At 40.9% G+C, this 18,450-nt stretch overlaps 1 protein-coding gene across 1 annotated transcript in view; it reads right to left on the bottom strand.

Moving 5' to 3' along the window:
- IL12RB2 (interleukin 12 receptor subunit beta 2) overlaps nucleotides 1-18,450 on the bottom strand; it is a 97,558-nt gene that overhangs the window by 37,104 nt on the left and 42,004 nt on the right. Inside the window, exons 8-9 of the mRNA XM_058657858.1 lie at nucleotides 17,858-17,937; nucleotides 7,586-7,805 (exon numbers count right to left, since the gene is read on the bottom strand). Coding sequence (XP_058513841.1) covers nucleotides 7,586-7,805; nucleotides 17,858-17,937 — 300 coding nt within the window. The remainder of the gene's footprint in view (nucleotides 1-7,585; nucleotides 7,806-17,857; nucleotides 17,938-18,450) is intronic.

The following is an 18,450-nucleotide window of genomic DNA, read 5'->3' as shown; positions in this document are numbered from 1 at the left end:
TTTTGGTTTGCTTTTTTTTCATTTTATGACACAGTTCCATAGGATCTGGGATTCCTCCACCCCCTCCCCATTGTTATTGATTTCTAATTTCATTCCACTGTGATCTGAAAGCAGACATTGTGTTGTTACATTTTAAAGTCTATTCAGGTGTATTTCATGACCGTGGATGTGGCCTGTCTTGGTGAATGTATGATGTTGATATGAGAAAGATGTACATTCCACTGTTGTTGGATGCCTATAGATGCAAACTATGTTTCTGTAATGATTTCGTATCTGTGGAATCTGTCCATTTCTGACTGACAGGTGTAGAGCGATTACAGAAGATTCATTGATTTCTCCTCGCATTTCTATCAGTTTTGTCTTACATATTTTGATACTCTGTTGTTAAGCCTCTCTATACTAAGTACTGCTATTATCTTTTTTGAGAATTGGCTCTTTCATTTCTCGTTCACTTTTTAAAAATTATTTGCTTATCCTTTTTTGCATAATTTATTTATTTTTTAAATAATCTTACTTAGTTTATTAGGGTACAAAGGGTCAAGGGCTACTGGAAAGTGGGTAATACCATTGTTCCCACACTAATATCATTTTTTTCCCTGTATCTGGGTGCTTATCTATTTTAAAGGCAATGTTATTCCCTGGGATTGTCTTTATTTTTGTTGGGCTATTTATTTTGGGGGCAGTGTCTGTCCATGTGGTCTCACTTTACTGATTGGATCCAAGAAAAATTGTTCATTTTTTAGTATGTTCAACTTTAACTTGCCACATGACAGGGTAATGACTTCAAAGAGACTGCTAGAGTGGAAACCAGAGGTACTTGAAATAATTTTCAAAATGATCTAATTCTCTCCTCAGGAGAGACAGAGGGAGATAAGAGGAGGAGGGAAAAATGAGAGAGAAAGAGAGAGAAAGGAGAGAGATTTTTTTTTTCATTTGCTAGTTTACTCTTCCAACGCTTTCAATACCCATGGCTGGGCTAGGCTGGAGCCAGTAAGCCAAGTTTCCCACTTGGGCTTGGAAGCCACTCGGGCTATCTTAGGCTGTCTTTCCAAGCACTTCATTAGGAAGCTGGAACAGAAGTGGAGGTGCTGGGATTCGGACCTGCCTTCCGATGTGGCATGTGGGTATCACAGGAGGCAGCTTTCCTATTCTGCCTCAACACTTGCCTCATTCAAGTCACTAATTATTTAGGTTATGTGTCAAAGTTAAAACTTGATATTAATATTTTTTTTTGTTCTTTATTATTATTTTTTTTATAATCTATTTTATTGTGTTGTTGACAATCTTTACATAGTTAATTACAGTTATAGAAAGAAAAAGAAAAGAAAAAAAAAGGTTCAGGGGGATAGGGAAGTGGGTAATACTATTATGTCCACATTGTTTCCATCTTGTATCTGAGGTAAAGGGGGATATTGAGGGGGAAGCCCCACCCGGTTTCCCGCCCACCCCGAGTCCCGGATGTGGGGCATGCTCTGAGATATGTGCTGGAGCAGAAGAGCTTAGGGTGCTCTATGCCAGTTCAGGTAGGGAGGAGGAAGTGATTATCAGGGTGGAAGTCTAGAGGCTGGAGGTCCTGTAGTGCCGCACCTGAGCACTTCCTGTCCCAAGCTTCTTCTTAAGTGTACTTGGCACCTCCAGTACCACCATAGCTTCTAGGGCAGACCCCGATCTTCATGGAGGGTGAGTGTCAGAGCAAATCCTAAGTGGTGAGCCACTTCACAGGCACTCTTTGCCTCCAAGCCTTTCTTAGAGTTTCCCTGTCCAGATCTCTGGACATCACTGTCCCACTGTAGAGCAATTTGGGCAACGATCACACTAGGGGATCAAAGGCAAGGAATAAAGTACAAGAAAATGCTTGCTCAGTCTTCCTCTCTTCATCATTATGTCCTATCAGTGGGCTTCAACTCTTCCCATCTTATCTCTCCTGCAGCTTGCTCATGGTTTGGTATCGAGAGCCTACATACTGGCATTGCCATATTTCAGGACCTGGAATTCCCAGCAGTGATTTCTTTGTTTTTATTTACCTTGGTATTTGATGTCCTGGTTTTCTGCTTTTTGCAAAATGAAATGTATTCAGTTTGCAAAATCCTTTGCTGTGTTGTGATAAAATAGTCAAAGACCCGTCCTAACTACTACTTTCTTTGGAATTAGTTATATCAACTTGGCATTGTCCCGGGTCTTCAGTCAGTGACTCACCACACTTGCCGGGAGCCAGTCTTCAATTTCCTCCCCCATGAAGCTTGCCAGGGCATAGTCTCACCCTTCAGAACTGCAGACAACTAACTTTCTTCCTCCCTTCAATCATTCACTTTCCATCTCCATGTTTACTGAGAGCTTCTCTCTGAAGTCTCTGAGGCTTTTGGAAAGTGCAGTCTGATTATTTCAACAAGCTCTGCTACTAACTAGATGCATGATCTTGGCTAAGTCATTTCTCTCCTGGGACCCAGTCTTTGATATCTGTGTGGGTCTCTGTTTATGATCCTACTGGTATAGGGTTCTTCCTATAGTTTTAAAAATACTTGAAAATATGATCTTTGGAAACGTAGATTTGACTTGTTGATAATGGGTTTAGCACACATTTGATTTTCATTATAAAAGAACAAAATAATCTGTGCTTCCTGACATGAAACAGTGTGATAAGCATGTTTTATAAAAATCTGTCCCCATTTTTCAAGGTCAACATAAATTATACCAGAAACATTGTTTTTCCCTTTTCAGAAGCAAAGATACATGTGTCAATGGGATCCACAGCAAGACTGAAACAGGGAAAGGCGAAGCATCATGCTCCTCTATTTTTCCAGCTCATTCAGAGACAAAAGTTATCAAAGACAGGGCCATACTATTTACCAGTTTGTCCTCCAGGTCACTCATGGATGCTCTACTCCCTGTACGGATCAGGCACAATTTTCGGAGAGCCATCAGGCCCTTGAGATCCTTACACTTCCAGGAGCCCCTTCAATATAACTCAATACTAAAAAATTACCTTTGTCCCCCCTCAGCTCCCTAACGTGCTCTGCAGTGACTCCCTCCTTCCCATCTAATGGACTCCTGTGTAGCAGCTGCCAATTCTCCCAGGATCGCTCGTTCTTTTTTCTTCTCTGCGTCACTGGATCCCAGCATCTCCCACCTTCTCAGGCCGTTGTTTCATTTACCTCTTTCCCTGCTTTGCTTTTAAATTCTTTTCCATCGCTGTTTCCCTGCCCCCATTTGAATAGCTGCCAAATTCTCCATCTAATTTATTTATTTATTTTAAAGATTTATTTATTTTTATTGGAAAGGCAGATATACAGACAGGAGGAGAGACAGAGAGGGAGAGCTTCCATCCAATGACCCACTCCCTAAGTGGCTGTAATGGCTGGAGCTGAGCTGATTCAAAGCCAGGAGCCAGATGCCTCTTCCAGGTCTCCCACGTGGGTATAGGGTCCCAAGGCTTTGGGCTGTCCTTGACTGCTTTACCAGGCCACAAACAGTGAGCTGGATGGGAAGTGGGGCCACTGGGATTAGAACTGGCACCCACATGGGATCCCGGTGCACTCAAGGTGAGGATTTTAGCCACTAGGCCATCGCACCAAACCCCATTTATTTTTATTTTTTGAAAAGATTTGTTTACTTTCATTTGAAAGGCAGATTTTCAGAGAGAAAAAAAGACATCTTTTTATCTGTTGATTCACTCCCCAAATGACTGTAATGGCCAGAGCTGGGCTGATCCAAAGTCAGCAGCCAGGAGCTTCTTCTAGGTCTCCCATGAGGGTGCAGGGGCCCAAGGACTCAAGCTGCTTTATGGTCCATAAGCCAGGATCTGGATTGGAACTGGAGCAGCTGGCACTAGAACTGGCACCCGTACAGGATGCTGCTGCTGCAGGTACAACATTTCCTTGTGGAGCCATTGCACTGGCCTTGAAGCTTTCCTTTGAAATAAAGCCTCAGGCGTGCACATCTGCACTCCCTTATCTGGCAATGCCCATCTGCCTCCCCACACTTGGTACAAATGGTGCCTCCTTCCGTGCTCATGCCTTGTTTTTTCTCTATTCCTAGAGGACCCTGTGCAAGCCTCCAACATCCTGTGTATAATACTGTAGCTTAGCTTACTTGTTATACCTCTGTGCTTCCCACTTGGCCAATATAGTTTCAGGATCTCAACTGTATTTTTTACCTATGGCTGGATTCTAATTAACTTTCATATTACATGCTTAATAAATGACTGCTGATGAATAAAACAGAGGAAACTCTAAAATAATCAGTGTGTCACTATATATAACCAGTAATCTGTAACGGAACTATAAAGTACATAAGGTTTATCATTCATTATTATCAGAATGAAGTGAGGCTTGAAGAACACATTTTAAAACAGGACATATACAGAATTCACTGTAAGTATGACATATATAGTACTGAGCCATTAAAAATGTTTTAAATACAAAAAGCAAGGGGAAAAAATATACCATAAATGCCCTCCATTAATATTTCTATGTATATTGTATTCTTCCTTTTTTTACTATGCAAATAACATGTATTCATGTGCCCATATATGAGCGTCTAAAATGGCAACACCCCAAGCAGATTTTAAAAAGCCTACTTTGTGCATATATACATCCTTCTATGTCGATAAAAACAAGTACAGTTTCACTTTAATGATGGTACAGAATTAAGGCAGGAGAAAGTAAATTCTCTGTTATCACATTTGGCTCATTTATGGTATTTCATCACTGTGAGCAACTTTTCAACATTTTCTATATACATATTCCGCACGTACCATTTTCTGAGGATATGTTTCCAACGGTAAAAGTTTTTTGTTGAAAGACACACATTAAAATGTGTTGCATATTGCCAAACTGCTCCCAGAAAGTTGTACCTGTCCATATCCCCTGTACCGCCAGGGGTCCCTCTGCCCTCTCCTCTACATGGGGTTGCTGATTCTACTGACTTTGTCAGTCTGATCTGGCTTGTCATGTTTTTTTATTTTGTTTTGTTTTTGTTTTTGTTTTTGTTTTCCCAAGATTTGCTAGTTAAGGGCCCGGTGTGATATGTCTAGCGGCTTGAATGAGCAGGGATCCCATGTGGGTGCTGGTTCTAATATTGGTGGCCCCGTTTCCCATCCAGTTCCCTACTTGTGACCTGGGAAAGCAGTTGAGGACGGCCCAAAGCCTTGGGACCCTGCATCCACGTGGGAGACCCGGAAGAGGTTCCTGGCTCCAGGCTTTGGATCAGCTCAGCTCTGGCTGTTGTGACCATGTGGGGAGTGAACCAGTGGATGGAACATCTTTCTCTCTGTCTCTCCTCCTGTCTGTATATCTGACTTTCCAATAAAAATAAATAAAAAAATAAAATAAATAATAAATAAATAAATAATAAATAAATAATAAATAAAATAATAAATAAATAAAAACCCTTAAAAAAAACCCACAAAGAACAACAACAACAACAAAAAAAAAACAAGAAAAAAAGAAACCCCCCCAAATTTGCTAGTTAGGCTAAACTTTTCTTATTTTTGTTAGATCTTTTCTTGCTTTTGAGTTTCCTGCTCATACCCTTTGATTTATTACATATTTGAAAAAGTTATATAAATTTTGGATATGTAGATATCTATAGCTAACTTTTTTCCTTCCAAACTTTGTGGTAGATATTAAATGTCCTCTTATAATATTATATGTATATAATCTTATATATATAATATATAATACACACAATATATACTATATAATGTATATTATATAGTATACACAATATAATATATTATATGATATAATATATACTATTACATATATTATATTGTATATATTTTATACACACAATATATTATCTATAATGTATATTATGTTATTTTGTATATTTAAATATACAAGGATTACATGAGTTTTAAAGCTTTATTTTATTTTACTATGCATGAAGTTGATGTATTTCTTCCACTGACACTCATTCTTTCCTTGAAATATTCCTCCTCAGCTGCCTCTCCCCTATGAGGCACACACCTTCTCCTCATCTACTTTAGCAACAAAGTGTTGCTGTCTGAACTATATTTCTGAGCCTCTTTTGCAGCTGGTGTGGGCCCAGTGAAAGGGTCACCATGAGACCTTGGCAAAGCTCCTTAGAGTGACAAGCAAGTTTTTCCTTTCATCCTTCTTTATTGCTGTACAGAAGAAAGTAACTAGAGCTGTGGCAGCCACCTTGGATGGATTCCACCAGGAGGATGAAAGCCAAGCATGGCAGAGGAAGCAAAAAACACAGCCTGGAGCCTTGATGAAGTCACAAAGCTATCACACCAGCTTTGGGCTGTCTACCTCTGCACTTGCACACGACAGAATCAATTAGTCAAGCTTTTGAGGAAAGCAATTTTAACTCCTAAGAGCAATTCCTAATTCATGTGTCGACTCAAGGCTGTCATTTTTTTGTGTGTATTTTTTTCAGGTCATTTTTATCTACTACATTCTCAGGTATATGACTGAAAAGACACAGAACCAAGGCCCAACAGTATAAATAAAAGAATGTTTTCACAGAAGTATATTCACCTTATTACAAAATCCACACATGGATAAAATTGTCTCACTGAGTTTCAACGAGGAACCTAATTAAAGAGTTTTATTTATTTATTTGTTTTCCTTTTTTGTTTTTGATGGTAGGTCAATGATCCTAACCTGGAATCCTTCTGGAATGCAGATCTTGAAAAATGGCATTCATTTCATTACCTTCTTGAGAAGGTAATCTTAAGAATATACAACTGTGAAATATAAGATTAGGGAGTTATTCAATAAAGATTACTGAATATAAACTAAGACTGTATAATAAAGAGCTGTAGTATAGCAAAATTTTACTAGAGTTTCATTACAGACAGAATTTGATTTTAATATTATTGGTTTTAAAATATGTTCTGGCAGTAAGTATAAAATGTTTTTCTAGAATTTAATATAAATATGTACATATATTCTTGCTTCTGTAAAACATATATACTACTGTTCAACTTAATGTAACTAGCATTTTTTTTTTAAGATTTATTCATTTTATTACAGCCAGATATATACAGAGGAGGAGAGACAGAGAGGAAGATCTTCCGTCCGATGATTCACTCCCCAAGTGAGCCGCAATGGGCCGGTGCGCGCCGATCTGAAGCTGGGAACCTGGAACCTCCTCCAGGTCTCCCACGCGGGTGCAGGGTCCCAATGCATTGGGCCGTCCTCCACTGCTTTCCCAGGCCACAAGCAGGGAGCTGGATGGGAAGTGGAGCTGCCGGGATTAGAACCGGTGCTCATATGGGATCCCAGGGCTTTCAAGGTGAGGACTTTAGCCGCTAGGCCACACCGCCGGGCCTGTAACTAGCATTTTTAAACTATCATTTCTCAAGTACTTGGATATATTTAATCTTGTAAGGACCTACAAGACAGATAATATCATCTCTATTTTGGAGAGGAGAAAATTGAACCTTAAAGGTGCTAATTCACTCATCCAAGGCCACTCATTCTACAAGCTGTTGACTTCCAACTCTAAATTCCTGAGAGCTCAAGCCAGGCCCAGGGCTGGGCTGACAGGAGGAGATACAACATCAGCAAGACACAATTTCCATAGTCAATATTAAGGAAAAGTTGGCACTCACCTGCCACGCACAGGTCTGTTATGTTAATATGAGTAGGTAGGGAACTGCCTTTTGAGTTGGCTGCAGACACAGTTGTAGCCCAATTCCCAGTTCTTGGAATAACCCAGGTCCAGGAGGTATGTCTTGTGAAGTTCTGTGCTATAGTTTTCCTTTTTGCCATCTCCTGCAAGGTCACTTGATAGTAGAGGATTCTCCCTCTTGCTTCTGATGCACTCAGATTCTGCAACAGAACACATTTACTTAGTGTTTACTCCAGACAAGACAGCTGAATGCTCTGTGCTTTGTGCCTGGATCAGGCCTCTGCTGGAGGCAGGGACTTGTGAGTGACCTCTTTGTTTACATCTTCGCATCTCATCTATACATTTGTATGTAAGCATCCCCACCCATCCCACACAGACAATTAGGAGGATGAAAGCACCTTTTTAAAGATAATTCTTTAAAACAGTGATTTTCCTTATTAGTAGCAGACTTACTAGTGGTAGACAACTTACTAATGGAAGACAACTTGATTATAAACAATGAAACAAGTGTGGAATTGGAACTCAGAAGATCTGGATTGGAATTGCAGCTCTACTAATCCTGCAGACCGAGAGGAAGGCATGCAGAATCTCTGAGTCTCCATTTCTAAATTTGTGAAACACACACACACACACACACACACACACATCCCACGTGCATGTGACTTTTATATAGAAAGCATGATGCGGTTCAAGACATCAAGCGCGAGATTTTTAAGAGCTAAACTAGTGAGATCTATACTTAGTGCACTGAATTAGCCATCTGTGCTAGGAAACTAAGACACTGTTCATAAATGTATGATTAACACGTTTTGGAACGGCAAAAATTCCAATTGAGATCATTTGGGAGCAATCCCAGAAAGCAAGCATAACACTAATTATTTGTATTGTAGCCCTGTTTGGACAAAGACCACAAGAAACAGAGGCAGGGAGAATGAAGAGTTGTCATGTCCAGCACGAGCAGTGCCCGTCCTTGCCTACTGCAGGGAGATGAAGGCCTGCTTCCCCCAACTTAAGCATTATAGGTTTTTTGGCCAGGCTGTTCCTCCCCTGGTGAATAGGGTCTCCAGCTGTCTTTGCTGAAGGACATGCCTTAGGATTAGCCATTACTCTTGGCTTTGACTCTATGTTCACCAATCTTTTAGCAATTTTTGTTTCCTATGTAGTTTATATGTAAGGAAAAGCTGAGCTAACATGAACACTTGCTTCACTAAAAATTAATGTTTTTCACTTTAAGTGATTAAATTGGTCTTCTGATTATAATTTGGCTTCTGAAACAATTAGCACACTGGGAAAAAATGTTCCAATTTGCTGATTCAAGCCTTCTGGTTGGTCCAACAGCTGCATTTCTCCCTGTAAATGGAATCATGAACATCTGACTTTGTATAATTCCATTTTTGGTAGCTTGATTAATGCAGGTCTATTCTGAGAATCCTTCCTGGATTCATACAGTCCAAGACTAGATCTTAAATTATGGTCAGTAACATCAGGTGAATGTCATGTTTGTGGGAGACGCTTTTGGGTGAATGCTCAATCTCTTCTAAAGCTGCCATTTTAAATATCTGTCACCGCTGATCGTGGATTAAAATAAGCAAGCACTTTTTAAAGCATAGTGCTCTAAACTGTTATTAGCAAGCATGTCCTTTCCTTTGTCAGAGGAGGAAAACAGGCTAAAGTAAAAACCACCAAAGTCCACATCCTCAGCTCTTGCTCACTCTATCCTTCCCTCTAGTCCCAGAGGTAGGACTATCCTCACCCCTGTCACTAGCACCCTGCACTCTAAGACACCCCACGAGAGTTTAACTGTATTCGTGAAATCCTCTGTTCCTGTTAGGGACCTAAGAGGCATTAGTTCCACAATAACAATAAGGAAACACATCACAGGAAAATAACATTTCGCAAATCATCTTTACTTTCTCTCACTGTCTTTCATAGAAGCTCCAGAAATCTCACCCAGTCTTACAATAAAAGGTCAAAACTAGGGGAGAATATGTCATCTTGGATCCAACGAACTTTCATGGTAATGGTCTTGAAAATCAAATTAATCAGAGTGATCTAGTAAACAGAGGTGTGGATCTGAAATACTATGGAATTTCCCAGGGAATAGTGAAGGTCCTCACCTCAGACCCTTGCATTTTATTCTCCAAATCCTATATTTTAGAGTTGAAAAGATTGGTGAATAGGTAAGGATGGGGTGGAAGCAGTTAGACAAGCAAATGTGGTATCCTGTGGTTATATTCATGACAAATGTCAAGTTCAAATATCAGTGTAAAAGTTAGCTTCTCTTGTATAATTAGCCTTAACCAAATTATAAAACAGATTTAATTGTTCCGACTGGGTCCATGGAACAAAAAGTTCAGTGAGCCAACAGGAAAAAAGGCATTTACACAGATGGCACTCAGTCTCTTAAAGGATTTGAAAACAGCATCATTTGATTTAAAAGAGCAAAATAAAATGTGCGAATACTGTACAGAGCCAACCACTTCTGGATTATGTCTGTCTCTGGTAGAATGGAATATCATCATGAAACCACCAAATGGAATGGATGATAGGTTTGATTCAACATTTCATTTTACAAATGGAGAAACTCGAGTCCAGGGACACAGGGATAGATGGAAAAGGCAGGGGGCAGAATACTGAACTCTCAACATCTCAGTCACCGTACCCTCTAGTATGACGCACTGCTCGGTACACCAGCAATGTGATGATGAACTGGTGGACCCAGTCTTTCAGAGCCGGAATCTCCAGTCACGCCAGTGGTCACAACTTGCAAAACACCTTCTTTAGCTGCAGTACATTCTGATGTTGAACATCAGCAGAAGGCATGAAATTGGCAATTTGGGAAGGCGAGGATCTAGAATTATCCTTTTCCTCAAAACCAGTAGGTTTTGAGTCATAGGAAGCAAGCTGTGAACCACAACTCCCCACCCCCACCTCCAAAAAAACCAAAAAACAACAAACAAACAACAAACAAAAAATGCCCTGCAAATTCAATGATCCAGTTAAGCCTTCTCAAATAACTCTGTTTATACTCAAGGGCTGAGCACAGAGGCTGACATTTATAGGGCTCTACCATGAGTCAGGGATTCTGCATGTTTAGACACATTTTGCCTCTCACCCCCATTTTTTTTCAGGACATTCCATCTTTATTTGCCTTTGATCCTATATTTGCTACAAAACTTGTTTGTAGATTCCAATATTTAGAAAAGACAGAGTAAATAATAGGTTAATACTTTCTCTTTTTTTTGATCCAGAGTTTCATACCTACATTATTTCAAACAACGGAAAAAACTTTTCTGCAAAAGGTACTTCAATAAGTTGATCTGTAACATTGTGCTTTCCATTGTTATAGAAACAGGACAACCCTTTAATGACTATTTCTATTAAAGCAACACAACATATACGAACAACTCTTTCACCCTCCCCACTTTTGTTTTTGTTTTAACCTCCCCGCTTTTGATAGAGTTGAAGCTTGGAGAAAAGTATCCACCAGTGCCCTCTGGTGGATATGAGCGAGGATCCGCCTAACCGAGGTTTGCACATCTGTCTCTGCAAGTTCTTGTACCTTCTGTGGCAGTGCTAAGATTGGGCCTCAGGACAGTGTTCCTATTGTTATCGTCACCTTCTTCTGTCAGTAAGAGTAGGCTAAAACAATGTCTTATTGATTTCCTCCTTCAGTTTTCTTTCTGTTCTGTAGCAAATCTTTATTTAAAAAAAAATTTTTTTTTATTTGAGAGGTAGAGAGAGAAGCTATCTGTTGGTTCACAACTCAGATGCAATGAGCACAGCTACTGCTGCTGCCTCCCAGAGTCTGCACCGGCATGAAGCAGATGGCAGGGCTGGTGCAGGGATCTGAACTCGGGCACTCCAATGCGGGAGGCAAGCCTCTTCCCCCTAGGTGAAACGCCTGCTCCAGTGGGAAAATTCTTACAGTTAAGATGGAATACCTTTCTCACTTACATTTACCTATGAAAGGAGGGGTGAACAGCTCCTTCAATAAACCTGTTGTGAGAGTTCTGCTGCCTGAAAAGGCTGTTATTGCCAAAAATAACTCGGTGACTGTAATGGATAGCAGGAAAAAAATCGGACACATGTCAGAGCACAATTCACATTTTTTAAAAACAAGTAAAACTCTAACTTTGTGACTAGATAATTTCTTCCAAAGACTTAAAAACCATACTGTATTCATTCTAAAGTAATGCTTTCTTCCTAACTTGCCACTGTGGGGCTCAATCTGCCTCCAAGGAGAAAGTCAGTAATCTCCTTAGAAATCTGGAAGAACTGGAGCCCTTATCATCACTCTCTTGGGGTTTTGCTGTGGAATGCTCCTGACTTCAGTTCTCCCTCCAGGACAGATCCTTTGGGTTCTTGTTCTACCACATACCAGTTATGTGAGCTGGGACAAGTTATTTTGCCTCAAATTCCTTATCTGAAAAAGAAAGATAATTGCATGGACCTCACAAGCATTCAGTAGCAGAATGTTTGGGAGCAGCATTCTGGGAGGCAGACTGTTTGGGAGAGTGTTTTGCACATGACCTGTTTGAAGCCTCTTGGTGAGTTTCCGACTCTCAGTTACTCTGAAGTGACGCAAAAGTCACTGTGCTTGGCTTTCTCACTATCACTCCTCAGCAACTTGGAGAACAGGGACTTCTTGACTCTTGAGTTGTATTTGTGCTCTACCCAGAGAGCAGAACTCCATTCACAGGATCAACTTTGAATAGCTGGACCATGGCTAGCACTCAGTAGACACCTCCTGGTGGGTCTGTTATACTGAAATGATTCAACTGACGGTGAGAATTCAAGATGCTTTCCCTGGCGTAAATAATTTTTAGCATGTTTGCAGCTTAGAAAAACAGAAAAACTTCAGAGAGCACAACTTTAGTTCCGTTCCCTTCTCTGCCTTCTTTCTTCTATTTATGCTCTGCTACCCACTCCTTTATTTTGGTCATGGCTGCATTCTGCTCTCCAACCAAAATTCTCTGAAGATGCTGTGCCCGTCTGTGATGGGGCCAGGATCAGGAAGGAGATGGATGTATATTGTAACAAAACTCTACCATCTGTTGCTTTTGTGTTTAAATACTGATGCTGGGTCTAAATACCACCTATAATTATAAAAGGGCTCTGGGTATCTGGGAGCCAACACTTCCTAGGGATTTACAATAAATCTTTGGCCTATAGCAACAAAAATCAGGTAACAAATCACTTTTTATGAAGCCTCTTTCATGTGAAGTACCTAAAGAGTTCACCCCCTTCAGCACAGTGTGATAGAGGCTGGAATATTTGTTCTGTTACGGAGAAACAGAGGGGAGAGAGAAATAAAGCAGAGTGCTGCATAAGCTGTCCGAGCTGCTGGTATTCTCTCTAAGACTGGGCTGCCCACTTTTTTTTTTTAAAGTGGCTCAGAAGAAAGCTTTATTGACTGGGGGCCATAATGGAAGTGGATGGTAGCAGGAAGGTCAGGCTTCCACAATCGCAGTAGCAGCATGGGCTGTCCACTTTCTTTTCACTGTCTGTAGTTCCAAGACAGCAGTTTGTGAAGATGAATGACTTCGCTCAAAACATGAACAATAAAATTCCAAATCTTCCCCTCCCCTTTAGGAACCAAGAGCTTTCTTAACTCTCTGTACTGCTTGTCAAAGGCCCAGAGCTGTGCTGTCCAACACAGGAGGAAGCCACTAACCATAAGAAACCAGCAGCCCTCAACCAAGGCCACTCTAAGCAAGATGTTCCGCCATCTGGACAGCAAACGCCCACCACTGAACTGCACTGGGACTTAGTAGGCACAGTGGCACTCTGAAGATCTGAGAGAAAAAAGCAAGCTCCTTCCAGGTCTCCCATGCAGGTGCAGGATTCCTAGACTTTGGGCCATCCTCGACTGCTTTCCCAGGCCACAAGCAGGGAGCTGGATAGGAAGTGGGGCCGCTGGAATTAGAACTGGCGGCCATATGGGATCCCTGCGTGTGCAAGGTAAGAACTGTAGCCACTAGGCTACTGTGCTGGGCCTGATGATTATACGTTGAAATGATAATTATTTTAAAGTACAAAACTGAGCAAATGGTGCTTTCAGTATAAACCAAGGCATGGGAAAATACATAATTATATGGAAAGTATGATAATAAATAAAGATCACCTTCCCCTTCACCTCAAATACATTCACAGAAATACATATATACTCACTTTTCACTTGCAAACCACCCCCTCACTCATACCCACGGTGTGCCCATGCCTGCTCATACCCACACACCTTCCACACACTCAATGCACCTATACATGTACAATTCACACACTCACACATGCACACACACACGTACACAGTCCTTCCGACTCATCACTTTTGCACGCATACTCAGTATCTACACACCCATATTAATACTCACATCGCTTACACATAAACTCACGTGCATTAACACATATTCAGACACACAACATACACACAAGGGAAGTCTTCAAATAGCTCATGAAAAAGATGTAAAATAAACATATAATTTCAAAATTTTTACATTAAATAAACATATCCTTTACCTCCATTTTCCATGAATTTTTGAATTACCCTTTTATGCCCCCTGCATCCACTCACTCCCTCCATCCCCCAAACACCTTCTACAGAGGTTGCACCTATTCAGCCTTGTTGGCTTTCTTCAGATGTAAACATCCGATAAAACCTAAAGGCCATTGCACAGATACAAGAGTAGCAAGCTCTGCTGGGGTTTACCTGGGGCTTCCTTTGGTGCCACAAACTGAAATTCCCCTCTCTTCATTCATGCGGTGTCCTTTACACTTGGTTTCCCACTGTTGCTCACAGTAAAAAACCCACCACACGTGAGTCTTTGCTTCCTTCCCCCCACCATGAGCTATGCCTTGTGCTGCACCACAAAGCGCTTTCATTCTGCTGTGACATTTAGATGAATCCTTGTACTCTGTCATTGTCCAGTCAAGCCATGCAGCCTGTGTGGGGGTGGCAGAAGGGGTCCCCAGCTGAGGAGGAAATGGAGTTTGCTGAGGGGTTCACACAGAAAGGACAGTGACTTCCATCTAAGAAGGTACCCAGCAGCAGTCATCTCCCCTGAGAGCCCTTCATTGCAAATGACCTCTTTTAACCTCAGTTTCACGTTTGTCAAATGAAGGGGGCTGGGAACTACAGGCTAGTTAATTTTCTAGACTCCAGACATGTGTGATTCCATGGTCCAGTGCAGGACTGCTCATCTAAGTGACTCTGGTCAGTATTTGTGACCCTATGCCCAGGTGAGTGGCCTGAGGAAGTTCAGGATTTGATAGAAAAGGACATGGTCCTGCAAAAACTGGGGCTGCATGCACTTGCTTTGGGGCCCCTTAGACTGGCTTGGAAGTTGCCCTCTGATAACCAGCAACTGGTTAGAAACTTCTACTACCTACCTTTTTAAATTTCTTATACAAACCAGCTCTATTCCATAGCATCCTGCTTGGGCCCAAAGTTCTGGCTACATAAAAAGGAAGATTTCTCACCACAAGAGGGATCCACCCATGGCACAAGCTATCGGAGTCTGGCTCCAGCAGAGACACCTGTGTATCCTGGCAGGAGCAGGAGTAATGTTCACAAGAAGAGAGCAGAGACCAGAAGGATACTGAAGGTCCTTCAAATTCCAAAACCTCATTCCAGAGCCCAAACTTCGGATAGGGACAAGACCAAAAGAGTAGCAGAGAAGAATCTGCATGTGTATACATTTGCTAAGCATTGCTTTGGCTAAAAAAACAACCATACCAGCACGTGCTGGGCATGTTGCTTTCACCATGAAGACTAAAATTAATGGCATGGTTCCATTTAATTTCATCTGCTGATTCCCAGATTTTTACATGTGTGTCCCGTCATTGCTAGCCCACGTAATGGTTTTGTCAGTGCTACAGACCGCAGCATTGTTACTCTCATTCTACTGAGGGAAACCCATGAGAAGATGGGGGTGACGTAGAACTATCACCTCTGTCAGAACACCACTAACGATGTTTTATGGGGAGGAAACTTTACGGTAAGGATTTTGGTTTTAACCAAATTTATTTTTTTAAATGAAAACCAACAGCTGAGAACTAAGCTGTTTTTTTTTTCTTAATATTCTCAGATTAGTATTGTTCTGAATGGCCTGCTTTGAGAATGGAGAATGGTCTTGCTATTAAAAAGGGCTTTATTTTAAAATAAATTCTGAGCTACAGTGTTAGTTTGAAAATGAAGAGCTTGATTCAACCAGCTATTTATAATAGCTTCCTTTTATATGAGATATTTTATGTGTGTGTAGGGAGGACAGACAGTGAGAGAGAGAGAAGGAAATGGATTGCTTCTCAAAAGTAAAGACAACAGCAGTTATCAAAATCCATCATATCAGAACAACCAGAGGACTTTGTAGTCATTACTTTGACTATTCTATTTTCTTACTCACTGCATTCATAATTCCAAGACTGTTTAGTTACACCTAACTGGAACAGTTTAGTGGAAGGTGCTTGAGTTTTGAGAAATAAAGAAGACACAACCCTGGAAATCCCTTCAAAGAAGCATGTCAGTTAGTAGCTCAATTAAATTAGTATTTTCTTTCACAAATATGAGTCATGATGTAGCAAAAAAAGTTCCGGATGGTTGGGGTGGGGCAGCATTGTGGTGCAGGAGTTTAAGTCCCTACTTAAAATGCTGGCATCCCATATCTGACTACTGGTTTCAGTCCTGCTTGGTCCACTTCAAATCCAGCTTCCTGTTAATTTGCTTGGGAGTGTAATAGAATATGCCTCAAGCGTTAAGGCCCCTGCCACGCACATGGGTGATTCTGATGAAGTTCCAGGCTCCTTGCCTCAGCCTGGTCCAGCCAAAGCTGCTGCAGCCACTTGGGAAGTAAAAAAGTGGAAGGAGCGCCCTCTCTCTGACTTTCAAATAACAAAACCTTTGTTTAATTCCATATTTTTATTTAGTAGCTGGGTGGCTTTGAATAGGAACTTCTTCTCTGGCAACTGGCTTACATATCTGCTAACTGGGGAAACCAGTGCCTCCCACAAGTGGCTTCTGTGCAGACTGCAAGAAATGGCAATGCCAACTTTCATCACTTGGTGGAACTTGTACATTCTATTATAATATTAAGTCTCATTGGCTCCTGGAAGGTTGTTCAATTTACTGCCGACCAGGGCCCCTTTTCATTCCTATTTATGTTTTTTCCCACTGTTATTATCATTCCTCAGGTGAGGTAGCTTTTTCTTTTTATTCTCTACTTTTTCAGGAACTATAGAAAATGTATTCTCAAATACCCACACTCACAGTTTCCTCACCGTTGTTTTCCCACTGAGGAGTAAAAAGATAAGGTGTCAGGGTCACTGCTGGGCATACAGACTTAGCGAAAAAAAGAGGTAGAGAGGGAGATTTAACAAACAGAAGAGGGGCCAGTGTTGTGGCTTGGTGGGTAGGGTTGCCATCTGTGATGCTGGCATCTCTTATTGCCAACTGCCCCCTGCTAATGGACCTGAGAAGGGCAACAGAAGATAGTCCAAGCACTTGGGTCCCTGAACCCATGTGGGACACCTGAAAGAAGCTCTTCGCTTCAGACTGGCCCAGTCTGGCAAGCAGCCATTTGGAGAACGAACAAGTAGAGGAAAGATCTCCATTTTTTCTCTGTAACTCTACCTTTCAGATAAATAAAATAAATCTTAAAAAGAATCACAAGAGAACTGAGAGTTGGGGGTCAGAGAGTAGAGAGTGCCAAGGTGAGAAGGGATCAGCATTGTACATAAAATGCATGGAGAAAGGAGGTGATGGTACAGAGGAAAGAACTCAGCCAGAACTGCCATCCTTCTTTGGTAAAGGTTAATGAGACTGCATCATGCACCATGAATAAGTCTGAGAAAATGAGCTCCACGAAAGCTGCTGAAGCATCATATCCAAGTACCTGAGGATGTTGAAATTCATTATCCAAATGCATAATTCCATTGAATGATTTTTTTTTGAAGCAGCATGTTCCAAGATTTAAAAAATTACTGTTCAAGTTTTCATCCACTGGTTCACTCCCAAATGCTCACAGTGACAGAGGCTGGGCCAGGCTCAGACTGGGAGCTGAGAACACAGTCCAGGTCTTTAACGTGAGCAGCAGGGACCCAAGCACTTGAGCTGTCACCTGATGATTTGCAGGTGCACATTAATAGAAGCTGAAATCAAGAATGGACCCAAAGCTGTAACACAGGCACTGTGACATGAGTAACCTGCTTAGCCCTTAGGTCAAATACCCTGAGTTTAAGGTTGACACTGAAAACTTACCTTCCAGAAAAGAAAAACACGTTCTTTGTTGTCGTCCACGTGCTCTTTTGTGTACCAGACATCTAATGTTCCAGTAGGTTCTGTTTTGAAGAGAAAAAAACCCCCATATTTTCACATAGATGTAAATAGCAGAAGCCTTTAAAAGTGAACTGTCATTCAACAAATGACTCTTGGAGAGTAGGATTTTAGGATAATTTCAACTTACTTTGTGTCCAAGTACTTCCCTTTTTCTTCTGTTTAACAATGAACACATACATATTTTCAGCCTCAATTTAGGAGTAACAAAGCTTAGTGTAGAAGCTTACTGTTTAATTTAAACATTATAAGGAGAATGTTCATTTTCTAATTTTAAAGCACATATTAATAACAAAATAAATGTGCATGCTTCTTTTTTGCTGTAATTCAGGAAAAATTCTAAACAGAAAAGTTAAGACATATAATAAAAATGGTTTCTCATCTTGTAAAAATAGAAAACAAATACAAAGGACAAGTCTTGCATTTTACTTTGTTTCTGAACTGATGTGAAAAGGTAAACATTTGCTTTCAAGTCATTAGATAACTTACTTGAAAAACATATCTCATTTATCTGAATA

This window comes from Ochotona princeps, chromosome 2, assembly GCF_030435755.1.
Source record: "Ochotona princeps isolate mOchPri1 chromosome 2, mOchPri1.hap1, whole genome shotgun sequence".
NCBI classification, from domain to species: Eukaryota; Metazoa; Chordata; class Mammalia; order Lagomorpha; family Ochotonidae; genus Ochotona; species Ochotona princeps.
Note: the sequence above shows the minus strand (reverse complement) of the source record. Positions and strands in the feature narration are given on the sequence as shown.